This window comes from Rhyacophila brunnea, unplaced genomic scaffold, assembly GCF_057557595.1.
Source record: "Rhyacophila brunnea isolate RB1 unplaced genomic scaffold, BYU_Rbru_1.0 scaffold_9, whole genome shotgun sequence".
Classification (NCBI taxonomy): Eukaryota; Metazoa; Arthropoda; class Insecta; order Trichoptera; family Rhyacophilidae; genus Rhyacophila; species Rhyacophila brunnea.
In genome coordinates, this window is record NW_028233361.1 from 44413163 (window position 1) to 44432963 (window position 19801).

The window sequence follows — 19801 nt, forward strand, 5'->3', positions numbered from 1 at the left end:
CCCTACGTAAACCCATACCTATCACTATCAATAACCTTATGCCAGGTCAGCATGAATTTAGACAACGTAAAATTAACAAATCATCGAACCACGTGCGCCACTTAGGTCAAAATGGAGATTTTATGGTATTTTCAGAGCATAAACCTGGACATTCCTTAAACATTGTAGATAATCTTTTTATATAATTTTGATGCCTTATTTTACTTTATATTTATTTTAAACATTTGATGACTGCATTTTTTTATTAATACAAAGTATTCTTTTAAACCTCTCGATCTAATGTTCTAGACTATAGTCATATTTCAGTATATCCATGTGAAGTGGTGTTAAGATTTTTTAGATATATTAATTTTTAAACGCATTTATAAAACCATTAGTATATTAGTACTAAATGAAACATATACTTGAACAGTTTTATTTGATGCGATTCACAAACCATGTAAGTTGGCTTTATTTGAAAAGTAATACTCATACTCATTACTCACACTCATTAACTTATCCTTAATATTGAAATATCTCATATAGATTAATTCGAGGGCTTAGTGTCAAACAACACTATCTACAAAAGTGCAACTTTACAGGAGAGCCAAAAATCGTTATTTTAGATTCTTGTAACTCAACAAGAGAAATGTTTATTTAAAACCTAATGTTAATATTTTATAATTTATTGTGTATTATACATTTATCTTGCTTATGATGATGTTAAAATTTATAGGGATAGTTTTAAAAAAATATGAAAACAAGGGTAACTTATGTAGTTAGCGTTAAACTTTACTGACGATTTAATAAGAAATTAGAAAAGATTGACATAACGTTGTTTGACTATCATGTAGCCGTAAATGTAAAATAACGTTATCTCAAAAAAAAAAAAAAAACACTTTTTTGTAGATAACGTTGTCTGACTTTAAGCACTCGAATTGGTCTATGGACGATGGGATAACTGTGCGATATACACCTGGGGTTGCAAAAATGATTCAAATCAAAAAGATTTTTTTCATCTGTTGAGCGGCCAAGACTTTCCACCCCTCTCGACCTTCTGCTTCTTTCAAGGCAGGGTGAATGCTTCCAATCAGCTCCTTCAACCGGCTACCCTAAATCATCACACTCTCTAGTTTATTCGGTCTACGCCGAAGAGTATGTCCAAAAAACTGTAGAATGCGTCTCAGACATATTGTTGAGAACCGTTCCTTTATCTGCAGTCTCAATCACGATATCAATAAATTGCCTACCACCACATTGCCTTTAGGGTCAATGAGTCGGCACCGTATAAAAATATGGAGAACACTAATGTTTTCAGAAGTATCATTTTTGTGGTAATTGAAATTCCTGGATCCTTCCATAGAGTAGTAAGACGTGTCATCTCATTTATAGATTTCGCTATCTCTGTGCACATCCTTATCTCTGCTTTATTATGAAATATATATGTAAACGCCTCAAATAAGTGTACATTGGTAATTAGGGTGTGTTGGGTTAGGTGAGTTTGTCTTATTGTGAATAAGCGATTCATTATTTTCATAAAAAATTTCCCCATAAAGTGGCGTCTCTTTCAGTGATTTCCTGCTAAATAAAAACCCCCGCCACTTCCTGCTTCCACCTCCAAAGATGGCTAACAAAACGGAAGCGATAAATAAAACCGGATGTGCAAAACGCATCTCACTTCAGTACATTAATTACTCGTCGACGGGTTGCGGAAATTCCATGGCGCTGCCTTCAAGCTGAGAGGCTCCTTGTATTAATACTGCGTCGTGTTGATTAATTATGCCCTGAGACAGTGATAGAAAGCAGAAACATGCGCGCATAGATTATCACTGTACATTTTAATTATTTTACAGCAAACTGTAATTAGAGCGACCTATTTAAGTACACCATTCTTTAATGATTTTGTAATCAATGAAGTAAAATCATCATAATAAAGATTATTTTGTTCTATATAATAAGTAAATCATAATATTATGAAAGGTGTCATGTCATCATATTATAATACTCGTAGTTAGTTAGGGTCATTTCACTGCTGAATGAATGCCTCTCTACCTAGTTTCTACTGTTATCGCTTCTTAGTTCTTCGCTTCTAAGTATATCCATCAAATTTATCCAGCTAATGTTAGGATGGTTCTTTGGTCAATTTGTGCTATGTGTTCACCACTGTATAACTTACTTTACATGTCGTCTGTGTTTTGTAAAAAGGGCGAATCAACCATTTTGGGGAAATCGAGATTTTAATGAAAATACAATATGTACCCCACTAGCTTTGTTGTGTAAAAACGGCGAATTTTTATCTCCACAGGTAAGTACTTAAATGATAATCGTAAGGGCGAATATCCATTTAGTATTACGAATAAAAAGCGAATGTGACATATTAGGCCTTTTAAAATATTATTAATAATGCCTATTATAATGACAGCATTCTTTCTAAGCTTTATTATAAACTTATTAGATATTTATAATCATCCACAGGTAATTAACAAATAAATATCAAAAGTTAAAAATCCTCCTCCTGTAAAATAGCATTTTGGTTAATTCGCCCTTTTTACAAAACTCCGACGATGTCTTCCCTATTCATTGGTTGATTTTGTTGTTTTTTTCCCATTATATGCAATACGCTCCTTTCGAAGGCATGCTATGCTTGGTATATAATATGAGATTGCACACATAACTAAAGTGACATGAAACGCAATTGGACAGTTAAATGTGACGTTAAAAAACAAACGTGGCCATCTCCAGTCACTGACTTTTTTAAGATTTTTGGTTGGTATGACTGCTTGTGTTGTTTTATATAATACTATTCACTTCAGACATGTCTATCTCCTTATTTTCTGCTTAAAAAATCAAAATAAAAGTTGTGATTTTTTCAAACTTAGTCATCTCCATTGACTTTTTATATCAAACGTGGTCACATTCGTCTTAGCCAATCACGACGTAGCACTTCTTCAGAATGGCCAATCATGTCGTGGCATTTTATCAATATGGCTCCCATCAGCAAAAAGTTTTCTCTGTATATAAGATGTGCTCTTCAAGTTTTTAAGCGAAATAATTGTCAAAGAATGGAAAATAATCCAAATAAAGTTTGAAATAGTGTCTCCAGAGAATGCACGAAAGTTTACCAGATCAAATTATACCATTAAACGTTCAAAGAAGACTGAAAAACGGTAAGTAAATTTTGATTTTCAAACGTTTTACGACAGTTAGCATCTTAGAACCTCAGGGCTGTGCCTTGGCTGTTCATATTTTAAGTTCAGTTTTAAAGCTGCATAATATCGTGTAAACTGGTTCAGTCATCTATATTTTTATGTATATTTTTATTCAAAAATATTGTTATGTTTGCTTAGTTACCTATTTAATTCTAATATCATAAAACTAAAAATAAATTCATAAACCCAATTATAATTTTCAAATTATTAAGTGTTAGTTGTAAATATGAAATAAGTTATACATTTATATTGTTGTTTTTTTCGGGTGCCGGACGAAATCCCGAAGGCCGAAATCCCGAAAAATATAAACAGTAATAATTTTCAACCAGCGGCACCCCAATAGGCGGCGCTTTTCCTCGATTGTATATTTTAACTAGATAATTAAAATAGTAGTATTTAAAACTATTATTAATTATGAAATGAAGCAAGAAAATAATTTTCAACCAGCGGTAACCCAATAGGCGGCGCTTTTTCTTGAGTAAGTAATTTAACAAGATAATTAAAATAGTTATATAAAAACTGTTATTAATTATGAAATGAAGCAACAAAATAATTTTCAACCAGCTGCACCCCAATAGGCGGCGCTTTTCATCGATTGTATAATTAAACAAGATAATTAAAATAGTTATATAAGAACAATTATTAATTATGGAATGAAGTAAGAAAATAATTATCTTGTTAAATTACACACTCTAGAAAAAGAGCCGCCTATTGGGGTACCGCTGGTTGAAAATTATTTTTTTGCATTATTTCATAATTAATAATAGTTTTTATATAACTATTTTGATTATCTTGTTAAATTATACAATCGAGAAAAAGCGTCCCCTTTTGGGGTGCCGCTGGGTGAAAATTATTTTGTTGCTTGATTCCATAATCATGAATAGTTTTTTTATAACTATTTTAATTATCTTGTTAAATTACACATTCAAGAAAAAGCGCCGCCTATTGGGGTACCGCTGGTTGAAAATTATTTTTTTGCTTCATTCCATAATTAATAATAGTTTTTAATACCACTATTTTAATTATCAAGATAAATTATACAATCGAGAAAAAGCGCCGCCTTTTGGGGTGCCGCTGGTTGAAAATTATTTTGCTGCTTGATTCCATAATTATGAATAGTTTTTATTATAACTATTTTAATTATCTTGTTAAATTACACATTTAAGAAAAAGCGCCGCCTATTGGGGTACCGCTGGTTGAAAATTATTTTTTTGCTTCATTCCATAATAAATAATAGTTTTTCATACTACTTTTTTAATTATCTAGATAAATTATACAATCGAGAAAAAGCGCCGCCTTTTGGGGTGCCGCTGGTTGAAAATTATTTTGTTGCTTCATTCCATAAATAATAACAGTTTTTATATAACTATTTTAATTATCTTGTTAAATTACACACCCAAGAAAAAGCGCCGCCTATTGGGGAACCGCTGGTTGAAAATTAATACTGTTTATATTTTATTTTTCGGGATTTTGGCCTTCGGGATTCCGGCCATTCGGGATTTTGGCTTTCGGGATTTCGGCTTTCGGGATGTCGGCATTCGGGATTTCAGCATTCGGGATTTCGTCCGGCACCCATTTTAACACAACCCTGTTTGTTAGAATACAAAACAAACCAATCGAATACAAAACAAAACTGTCCATCTCCAATAGTATTTATTTCAAACCTGGTCAAATCCAGATGATACAAAACAAACATAGCCATCTCCAACATAAAATCGTAAATATCTTGTTTGTTAAAGATTTGCGATTATTGAGCATTGTTTAAATCGTATCTTTTAAATAAAATATAATCATAAATTAGGAAATTATTAACTTACGGGTTCAAATTAACCACAAAAACAAAAAAGTTGATTTACTCAGTTTCACTTGTGATGGAGATGGCTACGTTTGTTTTTTAGCGTCACAAATAGTTTTTTTTAAGTGACCTTTTATTATGACTACAGTATAAAGTGTTCAACCAATGTGTACTGACAGTGCTATATGACGTAATCTCGCCCATAATGTAAGAAAAAAATCAAAGTTATATTATACATTTCTTATTTATTTTCGATGTGATGTCTGAATTAATTTGATTCAACACAGTTATTTGCTTCCAAATTGTAAACATCAATTAAAGCAGGTTAGTTATTAATTTAAAAAAAAAAATCTTATGATTTCGATTTATTATACAGTTATCTGAGATACACAGATTAATAGTAGCAAAAGTAGTTTCGCATAAATTAATATAGTTTACATTTCTTCACCAGAGGATCACAATATGGATTTCCACGAGAAAGCTATATGTAAGACTTATAAGGTCCACACTCTGCGTCGAAACATTCATGTAAAAATAATATGTGGCCAGCCACAAGCCCAGGATTTGGAGAGACATGACATTATTTAGCCGACACGTTACCGCTCAGCCATCGTGGGTGGCGAAATAACTACGTAGTCAAATAAATACTTAAATTACAGTATGTAAGAATGCTAAAAATAGCAGTAAGACAAAGCTACGGATATTTGGTCATATTATTATATACATCTACCAATGCGTTATATTCTGCACTATTGTATTTAAAATAATAAAATATGAGTAAATTTATTAAAAAAAAAGGATCAAAAGTTTGGGGATCGATGAGGGAGCAGGTGATGAGGTGATAAAAGCAGCGGCGGTGTAGATACTTATTGTCTTGATGAAGAGTACAGAGAGTTACAATGGTCAGAGTAAAGATTAACGGTGCAGAGTAATAGCGGTGAGTTCGTGCTCAGACCGAGCCGCGATCCGGTGGTGATAATAATCGTATAACGATCCCGGGAGTCTTTGCTCGAGAGAAGAATGTCGAATAACGAGTTTCAAGAGCAAGAAACTGTGGGCAAGTGACTGAATCGAGTGACTGGACTCGAGTGGAGTGGTGAGTTATGAATCGTCCTCGCTATTTATACAAATGAAATTATTACATTACAAGAGTCATTGTCGTAATTAAATAAATCATAATATACACTGTTGATCTAAGTTATGATTGAGAAAACTGATGACTATCGCTTCCGCCACACTCCAATTTGTTTGAAAACAAAACATGAATATTGAAGTTTGTCACACTTGTAATGCTCAGTGATATAAATACTACACATGAAATGCGTTATTGTTTTTTTTTATAAAATATGTTGTTAAAGTACAATGTAAAGTGATAAAAAGTATAATAACTCTTGTCACTTAGTAAAATTAGGATAAATATTTTTGTTCGTAATAAGTCTAGGATTGTTTTTTTTTTATTGAAATGAATTTAATTTTTGTTACAGTTGAACAGTTAGGCTTTAGAACACAACTAAACAACTTTTTACATGTTATAAAAATGTTATGTGTAATAACATTTATGTTATTGATGTTAACCAACAATATGAGAAAAATAACTATGATTATTGTCGTTTCTTAGTTGATATACTAGTTCATTTTTATTATTAACCAGTAAATATTGTAAGCGAAACAAACCTTAGTAGCTCACAATAGTTTTCTTGTTAAAAATAGTTTTTCACTTCCATTCCACCAACGATAATTTTCGCAGACTCCGTGCTGCGTTATACTTTCAGACATTTGCATTTATATGAAAACAACTTCAAAAGAAGTTGATCAAAATATTTACCATAACTGAAACAGGGATCTTGTATATTATAGTAAAGTCAGTGAGAGAGCTTTGTTGTAAGAATACAAGCAAGTTGGTACTACGTATAAATATTCTTCTTATATCGGAGCTATCTTGTCTAGATAGCTGGAAAACAATTATTTTAATATATTAATGGCCCACATGCTCAGCGTACGTCAATATGGAGCTTTTATGTCATTTTCAAATCATGATTCTGGACATTTCTTAAACGTTGTAGATACTCTATTTACATAATTTTGAAGCCTTATTATCCTTTATATTTATTTTAAACATTTGATGACTGCATAAAGTATTTCTATTACATAAAATAGTATTCTTTTAAACCTATCGATCTAATGTTTTAGAATATAGTCATTTTTCAGTACATCCATGTGCAGTGGTGTCAGGATTTTTTAGATTTATTAATTTTTAAACTCATTTATAAAACCATTAGTAAAATTTATGTTGACATTATTATAGTGAAATATTTTCGATAAAAAATTATATTGTTAATCTCTGTGATCCCAAATTTGACATTTATATTTTATATTTTTTATATTATTTGATATTAGATATTTTTTTTAATTTTTTACTGAAAGAGATAAAAAAGCTCTTGGCTCTTATTTTGAACGAAACTTGTCAAATTTTGCAGTTGAATATGTTTAACCGAAAGAGCTAGAAAGTGTCTTAACATTTATTGTGGATGGAATTTGTTAAATTTCTCGAGAATTCTTGAGAAAAGAAATATTCTTGATTTTGAGAACTCAAGAATATCTAGAAATATAAAAAGTCAAGAAATCACGAATTCTAGTAATCTATGGAGATCATAGTGCAAGCATTGCAGTAGTATGTAATACTTAAGAAGATATTATTAAAATATAATGTGATGTTACTATTGATACCCTCTGATTTAAATTAAATGTCAGCATTATAATAATATAATAAGTATCGTATAATTTAAAAAAAATATGTTTTTTTAAAAAACCATGCCATTGCTTTTTCATACAAAGTTTTAAAAATGTATTCTATCCTGAAAAAAACATTTAAAAAAATGTATATGATTGTTAAAATTTTAAAATTAAATATGATTAATTAAAGTCGTAGAAAAAAACTTTTTTGAAAAGTTAAATACAGGCACTCACCTTTAATGATGATGAAGCTGAGGTATTAGAGCTGCCATAATTGGCTCAATTAATTTGCATAAAGGCTTGTAATAAAAAGCCTTCTAATAAAAATTCTAGTGCAATTTACGGATTTGCTAGTAAAGGCTCTGTAGTAATAATTCAATAGAGAGATGAGCTTTTGTTAAGACTATTATGATATATTATAAGCAACAGAGCTTTACTAAGTGTGAAAGGACGCCAATAATAACAATAGCATAATGCATCACTTTTTTTTTTTAAATATGTTATTCAAAATATTTCCCACAACTGGCAGGGGTGTATGGTTAAGTCAGTGCAAAATCTGTGTACTAAGGCTTCAGTAGTAGAGAGAGCTTTTGTGAAAGGTTGCCTGTCAGGAGTAGGGGGTGGTCAGCTTGATGGACGCTGTGGTTGGTGGTCATAACTTACCAGACAATATCAGATGAGCCGTGTAGCTTATCACAATACATCTGGATGAAATGTTTTACATATGTTGGAGCTTGACATATTATTCGGTTATATTATAAATTTACAGAGAGAGGTGTAACTCATGTTAAACTAGAATTTGATAAAGCAAGTTATTGTGAAGTTATCAAATTACAACTAAATTATATAGAATATATGGTTCTCTAGTTCTTAACTTATTAATTTAAAAAAAATGTAAGTAGGTATCAAGCCTTTTTTTAACTGATTCTACTCAAGGCCTGAACAAAAATGAACCATACGTGCGAGTGAGTAAAAGGTCGGCAAACTCTTGGACCAAAGGAGCCAAATATGAATGGCACAATGGTTAAAAAAACTTTCGAGAGCCATACGTATATTTTTATAAATATGGTTTAATTTAATGAATTAATTACATTTTATAATTGTTTATTTATTAAGCGAAGAAAATTTCCTGAATAAAACTAACGTAAATATATTTTTACTCTTGAAATTATAAATATAATTTTTACAGAATAACCACTTGTGTTGTGAAATTAAATTGCATTTTTCTCTCTCTAAATCCTTAATTTTGGTGGCATGACCTACATATTTGGAACTTCATAACACTTTGCTTGTTAAATCCACTAATAAAATTGTATTTCAAAAGTGCTCGTGTCAATTTGTCGACTTTTGCAATGGGTGGATTTCAAACAACAACAATCATACATTTTTGCATCAACTATCCTGGAGAAAAAATTAGGTTCGTGATAATATCATTATATAATATAATAAGTGTACAAATCAATGATAAAAAATAAAACTTGGAAATTGGGAATTTGTCAAAGAGCCACACGCCAATACCCAAAGAGCCACGGTTTACCGACCCCTGCATTAGAGTAAGATATAATTTCTAGGGGTTGAATTTAAAAAAAATTGAAAACGTCAAGAAAACTGAAATTTATTGTTTTTGTGTTAAATAGCTGTTAGTGGAAATTATTTTTAGTTATTTTAATAGAACATAAATTGATTAACTATGCTGTGTTTAAACTTGGTGGTCGTATTTAGAAGCAACACGATGGTATAGTTAAGTTGATAATAATAAAATTGTAGTTTTACTGTGCGTTATACGCTAAAAACACGGCTTTATTTTGCCGAAAAATATGCCCACTCTATAATATATCATTACTATGAGATTTTACTACTATGGTTCTAAATCGCCTAACGAAGAGGTTTCTTAGCAGATTTTTTTAACGAGAAATGGATGTTAGTCACTTGTTCAACCTATTAGGTACATACTCTAGATTCAAACACATATTGAAAAACAACATGTAATTTTTTATAGACCTGAAATTTATGTACATAACCTTCCATTGACAATTAGCCGTGTAAATAGATTTAAAATTTATTGACAAAATTATTTACTAATACCTCCTAATCAATCATCAACAATAACAATTCACGGATTTTTTTTAGAATTATTAATAACCATGTCCTTGCTTTTTCGTACAAGGTTGTTGTTAGTAATTTTGGACAATCACAAACACCCAGGCTTTGACAAAAACATGAATATTGTGTCCTCACCGGGAATCGAACCCAAAACTCTTGGTATGAAGGCCAGCGCCTTACCCACTGCACCACGAGAGTCGCCAACAATTTACGGATTGCTCAATTTTAGAGCAAAAAGTTACAAAAGTACATTTTTATTTTTATCCATTTATAAAAAAATGTATTGCAACAATCATAAAGTAAACAAACACATGCTAAAAACCATCATCTGCGGTAAACTTCCTATGAACCATATTGACGTAATACTGAATCCACAAAATCACTCTATTTTTTCCCGCAAATAGATTTTCACTACCTGATACAAAAATATACCTTGTACAGTTGTAAATAACAATGTTTAAATACTGTTTGAATGATGTGTGACGACTGTTGACAAACATTTGAAATGAAATTATAAAGCATGGTATCGTAGAATGCTCTTTCGATTTTTTAAATTTTTGAACGTGTAAAGCCAACTACACACACTTTGAATGTATACTTGTGCAAAAAAAATAGTGTGCAGCCGACTTAATTCTTACAGTGTCGACTATCTAAACTACATTTAATTTTGAAGTAATGATTAAAGATGTGGATATGCGGTGAGTTTAACAAAAATGTTATTTTTTTTAAATATGTGCTTAGACCCAGAGCATGGAATTAATGGATTGAGCAAATGGCTAACATTCACTTCTCGTTAAAAATCTGTTACGAAACTTTTTTGTGAAGCGGTCAAGATCCACATCGTATTGTAGAGTCAATTAAAAACTATGCTTAATACTTTTTCAATTCATTGAAACGGTATAATTATTGACCTCCAACGTATTTATTATTGACCTCCTGGCCATCAATTACGCACTGGACTACAAGGGTCGCCGAAGGCTGAAGGAAGTTCTCATGTTGCCACACTAATAGGAGATAACCGCGGATAAAATTTCCATCCCCAACATGCCTCAATATATTTTCAGTTCGTAATCGTACCTACATGTCAATTCAAGAAATAAAAATATCTCTTAAAAATGAATTTATTTGAACTTTTCAATTTCATAGTCAAAAATATTTTTATTGAAAAAATGTATTTTTGTCTCTCTGAAATTAAAAAAAAATCCAACGAGGAAACTTTGAATACAAAGCGTAAAAAATAAGGTAAAATAAAATAACCTATCTTTGTGCAGACGATGATATCTGTAGAAATAAAAATAAAAATAATATCTGTTTGCATGTTTGTGAAATACACATTTCAAATATTGTAGTGAAATAAATATCTCGAACGAAATAGAAATAAGTAGTGGAAATATATATAAGTATATAGATGTGTTAAAATGTAGGTGCCTTTATCGATGTGTAAATGGAGATTTACATAATACACGTAAAATTTAGGCGTAGTATAATCTTATATATAATTTTGTGCTGTACTTGAAATTATGTGAAAACCACTGAACATAATATTTTGGTTTCAATAACTTTAATGAAAAGCTTGTGTTTGAAGGAAAGCAAAAATAAAAATTATCTCAAAAAATTAAGACTAAGCAATCGAAAAATGCTAAGATACTAGATGGGGGCTATCGTCCCAATGAGAGCACAATACATATTTAAACAAAAGCTATATTTTAATTTATTTATATTAAATCAAACAAAGTATCTACCTACATTGGTGGCGATGTTTTTGAGTGGACTGTATTTGAGAAAGTTAGAGTTTTGTCGAGAATAGTGAACGCAGGGATGTAATCCAGGCACTAACCTTATGATGGTCGAACTGCTGGTTTTCATGAGCACTTCAGTAGATCCCGGGTAACGCAGTCGTACACTTGGTTTTAATATTGTTATAATTATCATTCTTGCGATGAGTCACCCTGTATTTGTTTCTGCTGATTGTAAATGAGTTTATGATTGAGTTTAACTGTTGGTGCGGAGGCGGTCGAATTGTAACAGAAATAATTGGTTATGTGCCTTTTAACATAAATGATTATAGGGGTATATGGTCGGGAATGTTTGGTGTGAGTTTTGTAACAATAAATAATATTAAATTTTAATATCACACAACGATAAGACATAATATGAAAAAATTTTCGTGGTAACTTAGCTAATTTTGCTACCTTAAGTTTTTTGTTCACTCAGGATATTAACATGATAATCACTTTAAAGTGTTTAAGCGAAATGATTTTAACAAAGTAACGTTGGTGTATAGTATTCTTGAATACGAGTCTAATATCTGGAGTCCATATGAAGTTTCCTACAAGCTTACTTTAGAGCGCAACCAGAAGAAATCTCTTCGATGTCTTTATTTTAAGACATATAACACTATTTTCCTTTTAATAATAATTCGTCAAACGATTACTTTCCGACTGCCTTTCTACACGGCATGCTCATTTTTCACTCTCTTGAATCTCGTAGGTCACTTCTGTTCTTGAAACATTTTTGCATGCTATCACGAGGGACGGTTTCTAATCCTGGCGCCCTAAAGAATTTAAGTTTATATGCGCCTGTCAATTACCTACATGGTCGCAGACACGACCTCTTCAGGGTCAGATCTGTTTCCTCAAGTCTATCAGACACCATTAGCGAGGAGTGTAAGACTAGTAAATGCGCTCCCTGAAGATATATACATTTTCAATGATGTATTTTGCATTTTGTTTTTGAAACTTTATTTTATTGTATAAAATTGTTAATGGTTTTTATTATTATTATTTTCTTCTTCTTTCTTGTGAGTAGCCCACATTTTATTCAGCTGACAAATTTAAGTATTTAATACGCACATGGCCCCCACATCTTGAAGCGGGCCCCCAGGCTAGAATCTTGGCGGGCCCCCTACTTATCTTTAAGTTTAAAAGCTGTGTGACGATCTACACTTGTGTATCCCAAATAGTGTTCAAGATAAAATTTACGGTATTTTATAGCGATTTTTGTAATTTTTTAATACACCCACTTGAATTATGGAGTTGTCGAATATCAATAATCAAAAATTGCATCGCACAAGTACATATTTTGAAATGTTAGTATGCTTGAGGTAAAATAGCACCGCAGGTGACATTTTTTTTTACTATGAGTGCAATTTTGTGATGTGTGTTTATCTCGCTTGGCTGGTCGATCCGCCACGCCGGGCCCCTCTTAAGCCCGGGCCCCCAGGCTAAAGCTCTGCTAGCCTCCTCCTTGTGGGGGCCTTGAATACGCATACTAAATAGTCCATTGAGTCAAATTAGCATGCCTTACATTGGAAACCACTGTTTTACACAGTTTATGTATACCATCTTACCTTTTAATTTTCTGTTAATTAAGGCGAAACTATTAAATTAGAACTACTAATGAATATTGACAAAATTAAAAATTCATTCACTCCTTCCTGAAAATTAACAACTGACTCAAATGATTCGAATCCCCGTGCATCTAACACGAAGTAATTCCCTAAAGTGACTGGTGATTTATATAATGGCATGCAATATGAGTCACTCAGAGTGTCACTGCGTTTATATTATGCTACTTTGGTGATACGCCACAAGACTCCCGACGATTCAGCAAACCTTAATAAGCTCGTTTGGGAGTCATGTTTACGCGACGTCTGGAAGGATCAAAATAACATGGAAACATCTCTATGTAGTATGTACCTACAGAGGGAGGTTTTACTACGTGAAAGGTGCTTGAGGTTTAACCTTCGACGTTAAATGACATCTGTCGCTTGCTTTCTTCAATTTAATTCCAATAAGTACCAAAAGAGAGTCTTTAGTTTTTTTGATCTTCAAGTCCACAGTTCACAAGATCAACAGCCCTATGTTGTAACTTGTGACATGAAGTCACCCGACGACATGACGCAATTGCGACGAATTCTCAATACACGCATCGAGGCGAGCCGCCCAATGCACACGGCTCACCATAGATATTATTATGCTGAAACACCTATGTATGGGTACAATGAATAACGCCAGTATTAGAGTAGCGTTAATTTCTCGAAGACTAATGACTCACTCTGGTAGTACGTCACAATGATGTCATATGATGTCACTGGGTGACTTCAACTCACAAGTTAACATAAGGCCCCAGGGGCCCTATGTTAGAACTTGCAAGTGCAAGCTTCCCGGTCGACATGACGTCATATGACATCATTGTGACGTACTACCGGAGTGATAATAGCACTCGAGAAAATCACGCTACTCAGACAGCGGCGCTATTCATTGTCACCATACACATATAGGTGTTTCATCGTAATAATTATCTACGGTGAGCACTGCGCGCGGACGGCATGCCTCGAGCGTGGATTGGCTGACGTCACAATTACGTCATGTCGTCTGGTGCCACACGAGTCGATAGTTAGGAAATCGGGGCCAAGAGCAGAAGTGGCGTAACCTACAAAAATGTCTAAACGGAGTTAACCATTGGAAGAATTTCCCTATTCCCTTCTGGAACCTCTTCTTATGGTTAACTCCGCTTAGATATTTTTGTGGGTTACGCCACTTCTGTTCTGACCGACTCAATAATTATCTTCTTCATATTGTGCCATCACCCAACGTACGCCGGGCATGCTCTATCATCTGCTACCTGGAATAGTTCGGCAGAGCTACACTCGTACTAATCACGAAGTTTCGTATGCCACGAAATGCGGCGATGTCATGTTCTGCTTCTCTTCTTATTTCACCTTGTCACGACCCAGCATTGGGTATAGGGCAAGCAAAAATTCGCGCCACTTCCCTTGTTCCATCTCCAACTCTTGTGCCTCCCGCCATGCTAGACCTGTAACACGTAGATCGCTTTTGTAGCACCGTTGCAGGGTGAGGGAGTGTGGGCCAAGACGACGGAACCCTTGAAGCTTCGCCACAAGGGTACAAAATGTCGCACTCTTTGGCGGCATGCGGAACGCATGTCCCAGCCACATAAAGAGTCTCTTCATGATTACCTCAATCCCCGAAGGCTGTTGTATCTGCTCACGAACTCGGGTATTTGTAACGCGGTCGTATAAATGTACCCCGAAGATTCGGCGGAGCTTTGAAGCTTAGTAATATGCCATATCTCACAGCCATACAGGAGCACAGGTAGCACGCACGCGTAAAAAACTGGTACATTCTGGCTACGGGAAGGAAAACCCCTACATAAACCAGGGCATGCTCATGGGTCATATGGTGGCAGCTTCACCTGCACACCCTAAAACAACAGATTAACTCAAGCATAGGTTCTGCTACGTTTACATTACTATTATTATGTGCTTGCAAAATATTTAATGATTTATAGCTTCCAGAACTTACCAAAAAGTTACTAATAAAAGTACAAAATGAATATAATAAATGAATAAATGAAATCAATCAATCAAAATGTTTTATAAATAGTTTATAAAGGGTGTATTTTAAGCTAAATATAACTTGAAATTGAAAAAATTGGTAACACAAATTATATTCGAAAGATCAATACTTGGCGTTGTTTAAGCGTGACTTACTCGTGATGATTTTACAGTCTATACTCATCATGAATGTCAAAAGGTCAGCACAGGATCAGAGCTCAGTTTGACAGTTAACCCTTTCATAAGTTTTGCATAAGCAAAAAAAAAACACCCATTATAATTCGTTGCAATTGAAAATTTATTTGATAAAGAAAACGGTACAAATATCATACTAATTTTTAAAGAAATAAAAAACAACAATTTACCGTTGAAATATAATATAAAATTCATTTGCCACAAAATTAATATTGAATTGAGAATGATTTCTATAATATGCCTCTGCTAAGATGCTTTATATTATAATTCAGATTTTATATATTATTATTATGATAATAATTACAAGATAAAAAGAACTTTTTAGGTACAACATTTTTAAATTTTCTGTTGAATTATATAAACTTGACTTGACTAGCTTAAACGATCAAACAAATTCGTACTTGATAGAAATAATACTGAAATGTCATTTTGACACTCATATTGATTTCCATAGTAACGCACGTATATATATATATAATTTAGTTGCTAGGACCCCAGACCCCTAGCAACTAATAATAGTGGATTGGATTACGAATTTCTTCCGAAATAACTTTTCATACAAAACAGAATTAACTGAAAATGAATTCAATTCTACTTAAAGATAGCTAAAAGTATTTAAAAAATGCATTGGCATCGTGTTCTGATATATTCTAAAAGTTTCAAATGTCTAGCTAGTCGGGAAGTTAGTATAAAATCGATTGCAAGATTTGTACCGGATAAACAACCATCGGACAAATAAGAATACGACCTAATAAAACGTTGTAATAAAATAATTTATTGTTTCTCACTTTTCTTTGAATGTTGTCATATTTTCATTGGTCAAAAATATTTTTATTTAGGATTAGGTAATTTTGGGGCTGTATCAAATTTTAGATGACTGATTAACACCAGAGAAAAATGGCGGTAAATTTTAAACTGTCAGCGTGTATTGATACACTCTTTAAATTATTATATTTATCATTATTATTTTAATAATACGCGTTTTATTACGATTAATAAAAAATATAAAGTAAAATAAATTTGAATTTTTTCCATAATAAAAAGGTTAAAAAAAGGCAAACTAGCCAAATATAAAAAAAAATGCTGATTGATTGATGTTCAATATAAGTATGCTTATTTGTAAGAAGGAAAAAAGGTTTCGTTCGATCCCTTTGCAAGTTTTTATGATTCTTTAAGGATAATCCTTTGGCGAACGGGAATATTCTCTTTGTTAAAGACGTATGCGAGTATCTTAGTTGACATGATCTCAAAAGGGTTATCCTACGAAATTAGAGATCATCATATGCTATTTTCTGGATTTGCGACTTACGATTTGAAAAGTCCACATGTCTTCTAAGCTAATAATTTTTTTTTTACTACTAAGACATACATGTAATATATAATATTTTTTTTATTATTCCTGTTGAAGCTAAGTTGGTCACCTACTATCATATAACACTTCATATGTCACTCTCTATAATAGTATATTCTAATAATTTAATCAACTCTTCCTTTTTTAATATTAATACTATCGACCGAAAGTGCTTGATGGAATTTGAATTTAAATTTTATACTATTCCATTTGAGTCGTTTTTGCGACTCGGGTTTCGCCTTTCGGCATCTTCAGGCACTGTGTACACTCACCAAAAGGCAAACACACTGACAAAGAACACTATCAACTCTAACGTATATAATAAATCAGTACAATAAAGTAGGTAAAAACTTATCACATATCTATTAAGTCAAAGATCCAACAAAAAAATATATAACAAACAAATTATGACCTTACCTTATCAATAATTATACACTCGATAAGCGTTTAATAAATCGCCAAAACCTAATAATAGACCATTAGTAATTATAAACAATAAAATTACTACACTCAAAAGGTGTAAAATCGTCTATTCTGGGAACAATGGTAACATATTGGGAATTAATGGAGTTAATCAATGAGATATATCTATGATATCAGTCTTTAAAAGTTATTAGTTAAACAATTAATATTCTTCATTTTTTATTATTAATCGTAAATTTTCTTGTTATGGCCTCGAAAATACTTACTGTCAACAGTAAATCCATGCACGTGTAGACGGAGTAGTACATTATACTATATCGAGCTTTACTAAGTCTCAATTCTATATGTATTTAGTGACGTGGTTGAAGTCACCCCGTTGGCAGTATGTGAGGTGGATGAGGAGAGTGATGTGTGAACTGAAGTATGAAGACTTCTAGTTGGTGTCAGACATGGCGAGTTTATTTGACAGATTGACAGGTACTGTTTAAATATATATATACAGACAATATTACACGATATAAGATAGCCGGAGCCAGAGTGACAGTTACACGATTGAAATACAATGAGGAGTGAGATAGTTTAGCCTTCGACGCGACTATACGGAGTTAGATTTGTTCCGTCTTTATAATCTTGTTTATTGAACCCACCGTGATGAAAAATGCTTACACTGAGTATCTCAGGCTTCGGTGAGAAAATATTTTTTTTTATATAATAAACATTGCTGAGATGAAAAATGCTTACTAAGTAGTAATACGATTGTGTGAAAAATATTTGCAAGGAAAATGCATGTATTAAATAATATTAATTTGACAATGACTCATATGTCATAGATTCTGCTGACACTGCTTGGTTCTCATGGGACCATTGATCGCCACATGTATATACAATTTGAAGATAAGCTACAAGAAATGAAAATATAAATAATATTAAATTCTACAGGTTAAATTCTACAGGCAAAAACCTGTAGAATTTAATATTAATTATATTTTCATTTCTTATAAAATGGAATTCTACCAAGTAAATGCTAACTCAATTAATTAATGAACATAAGCTGTTAACTATATATATATATAATGTGTGTCACATATTTTAAATTCTATACATACATTAATTAATATGCACTCTTGTTTTTAAATAATGTCTGTTTTTATCTTTGTAGACATAAATGGCTGTCAGAATGTATTTATTGTATCAATTTATAAAGCGAATAAAACTGATTATGCAATTTAAGCAGAACAGTAACAAAACAGAACATGATGAAACAGAACATGACAAAACAGAACAACGATAAATATAAATATGACCTTTCAGGACAAATATAAATTTAATATTGAAATTGTCCTATCTATTTATGTTGATAGATTTTTAATAGCACAGATTTTCAATACGCCAAAATAATTATATACCTAATTTCTGCATTCCTAATCGCTAGAAAGCCTCAAATAAATGGGACTTTGCCGGAAACCTTAGGATATCTCATCTTAATCAATATTTTTTTAGACCATGTCTGATCCTGACAGGACCATATGGGTCTCCACGGAGTGGAGGTTTGTATTGACAGATTTTGTTTTTTACGAGAAATGGATGTCAGCCACTTGCTCAACCTAACATACACAAATTGGAAAACAATATGTGTACTTGCCAGACCCACGATTCGAACCTGGGACCCACGGCTTTATAGTTCAACGCTTAAGCCGCGCGGCCACCGTGGGTGTTATATCACATATCAATATAATGTTCAAAATGATTGGGTGACTAGGTACAACGAAATAATGACCTAACCTAACCTAACCCAAATAGATTCCACAAAAATTTATGTTTCATTTTTCGCCTGGCTGTTCTGTTTTGTCCGGTCATAATTACATATTATATTTTGTTCTATTTTTATGTTATATTTGATGATAAATTCACTTGTAAATCTTGCTTAATATATTATTAAAAAATATATAATAAATATTATCTTTCATTGCAGGTTATTGAAGGCTCAGCTATGAAGGCTTTGAATTGCTCTACCCCTCATACAACCCATTGTCTGGCAAGCGGAGAAGTGATGATATCGACAATGGGGGATGTTGAAGGAAACGCCAAAGGGGAATTCGTGCTGGTGGACGGTGACACTCTTGAAGTCAAAGGTGAGTTTGAAAAACTTATTTTTATATCACAGCTTTATTATATTATGTTAAAGGGGTTATCAATAAAATGTTGTTAATTTTTAGGTAAGTATATCGCTTTTCATAATATTACAGTTGGTAATAAGTGTTACACTACAGTACCTCGGTAGGACTGTGTTTTACAATTTGAATTATTTACACTCGTGACAAAAATAATCAGATGTTGATTAGGTCGGCTTTCACCAATTTAAATGTATAAATAACAATGGCTTTTTAAACCTTTTTTTAGATGTTTTGTAAGGATTGGCTACAAAGTGGCTTTATAAAAGAGACATTTAAATTTGTTAAATTTAAAACAATCAAAAGCAATTATGCTGTTTTTATATGTTGGCAAAAATGTATAATAATAATTGTACAATGGTTTTGCGTTTAAAACACATTCACTGCTGACCAGATAATACTAATGAATTACCAAATTTAAATATCATGCTAATTATATCTAATGGCCAACAAATGGTTACTCGCCTTGCGCGTCTTTAGGAC

The 19801-nt window shown here is 32.4% G+C and overlaps 1 protein-coding gene across 2 annotated transcripts in view; it reads left to right on the plus strand.

Annotated features, from left to right (window-relative positions):
* The window catches only part of LOC147063706 (methanethiol oxidase), a 586211-nt gene that overhangs the window by 386447 nt on the left and 179963 nt on the right, over window positions 1–19801 (plus strand). For both annotated transcript variants that reach the window (XM_085959858.1, XM_085959859.1), the window contains exon 5: window positions 19120–19279. In XM_085959858.1, coding sequence (XP_085815984.1) covers window positions 19120–19279 — 160 coding nt within the window. The remainder of the gene's footprint in view (window positions 1–19119; window positions 19280–19801) is intronic.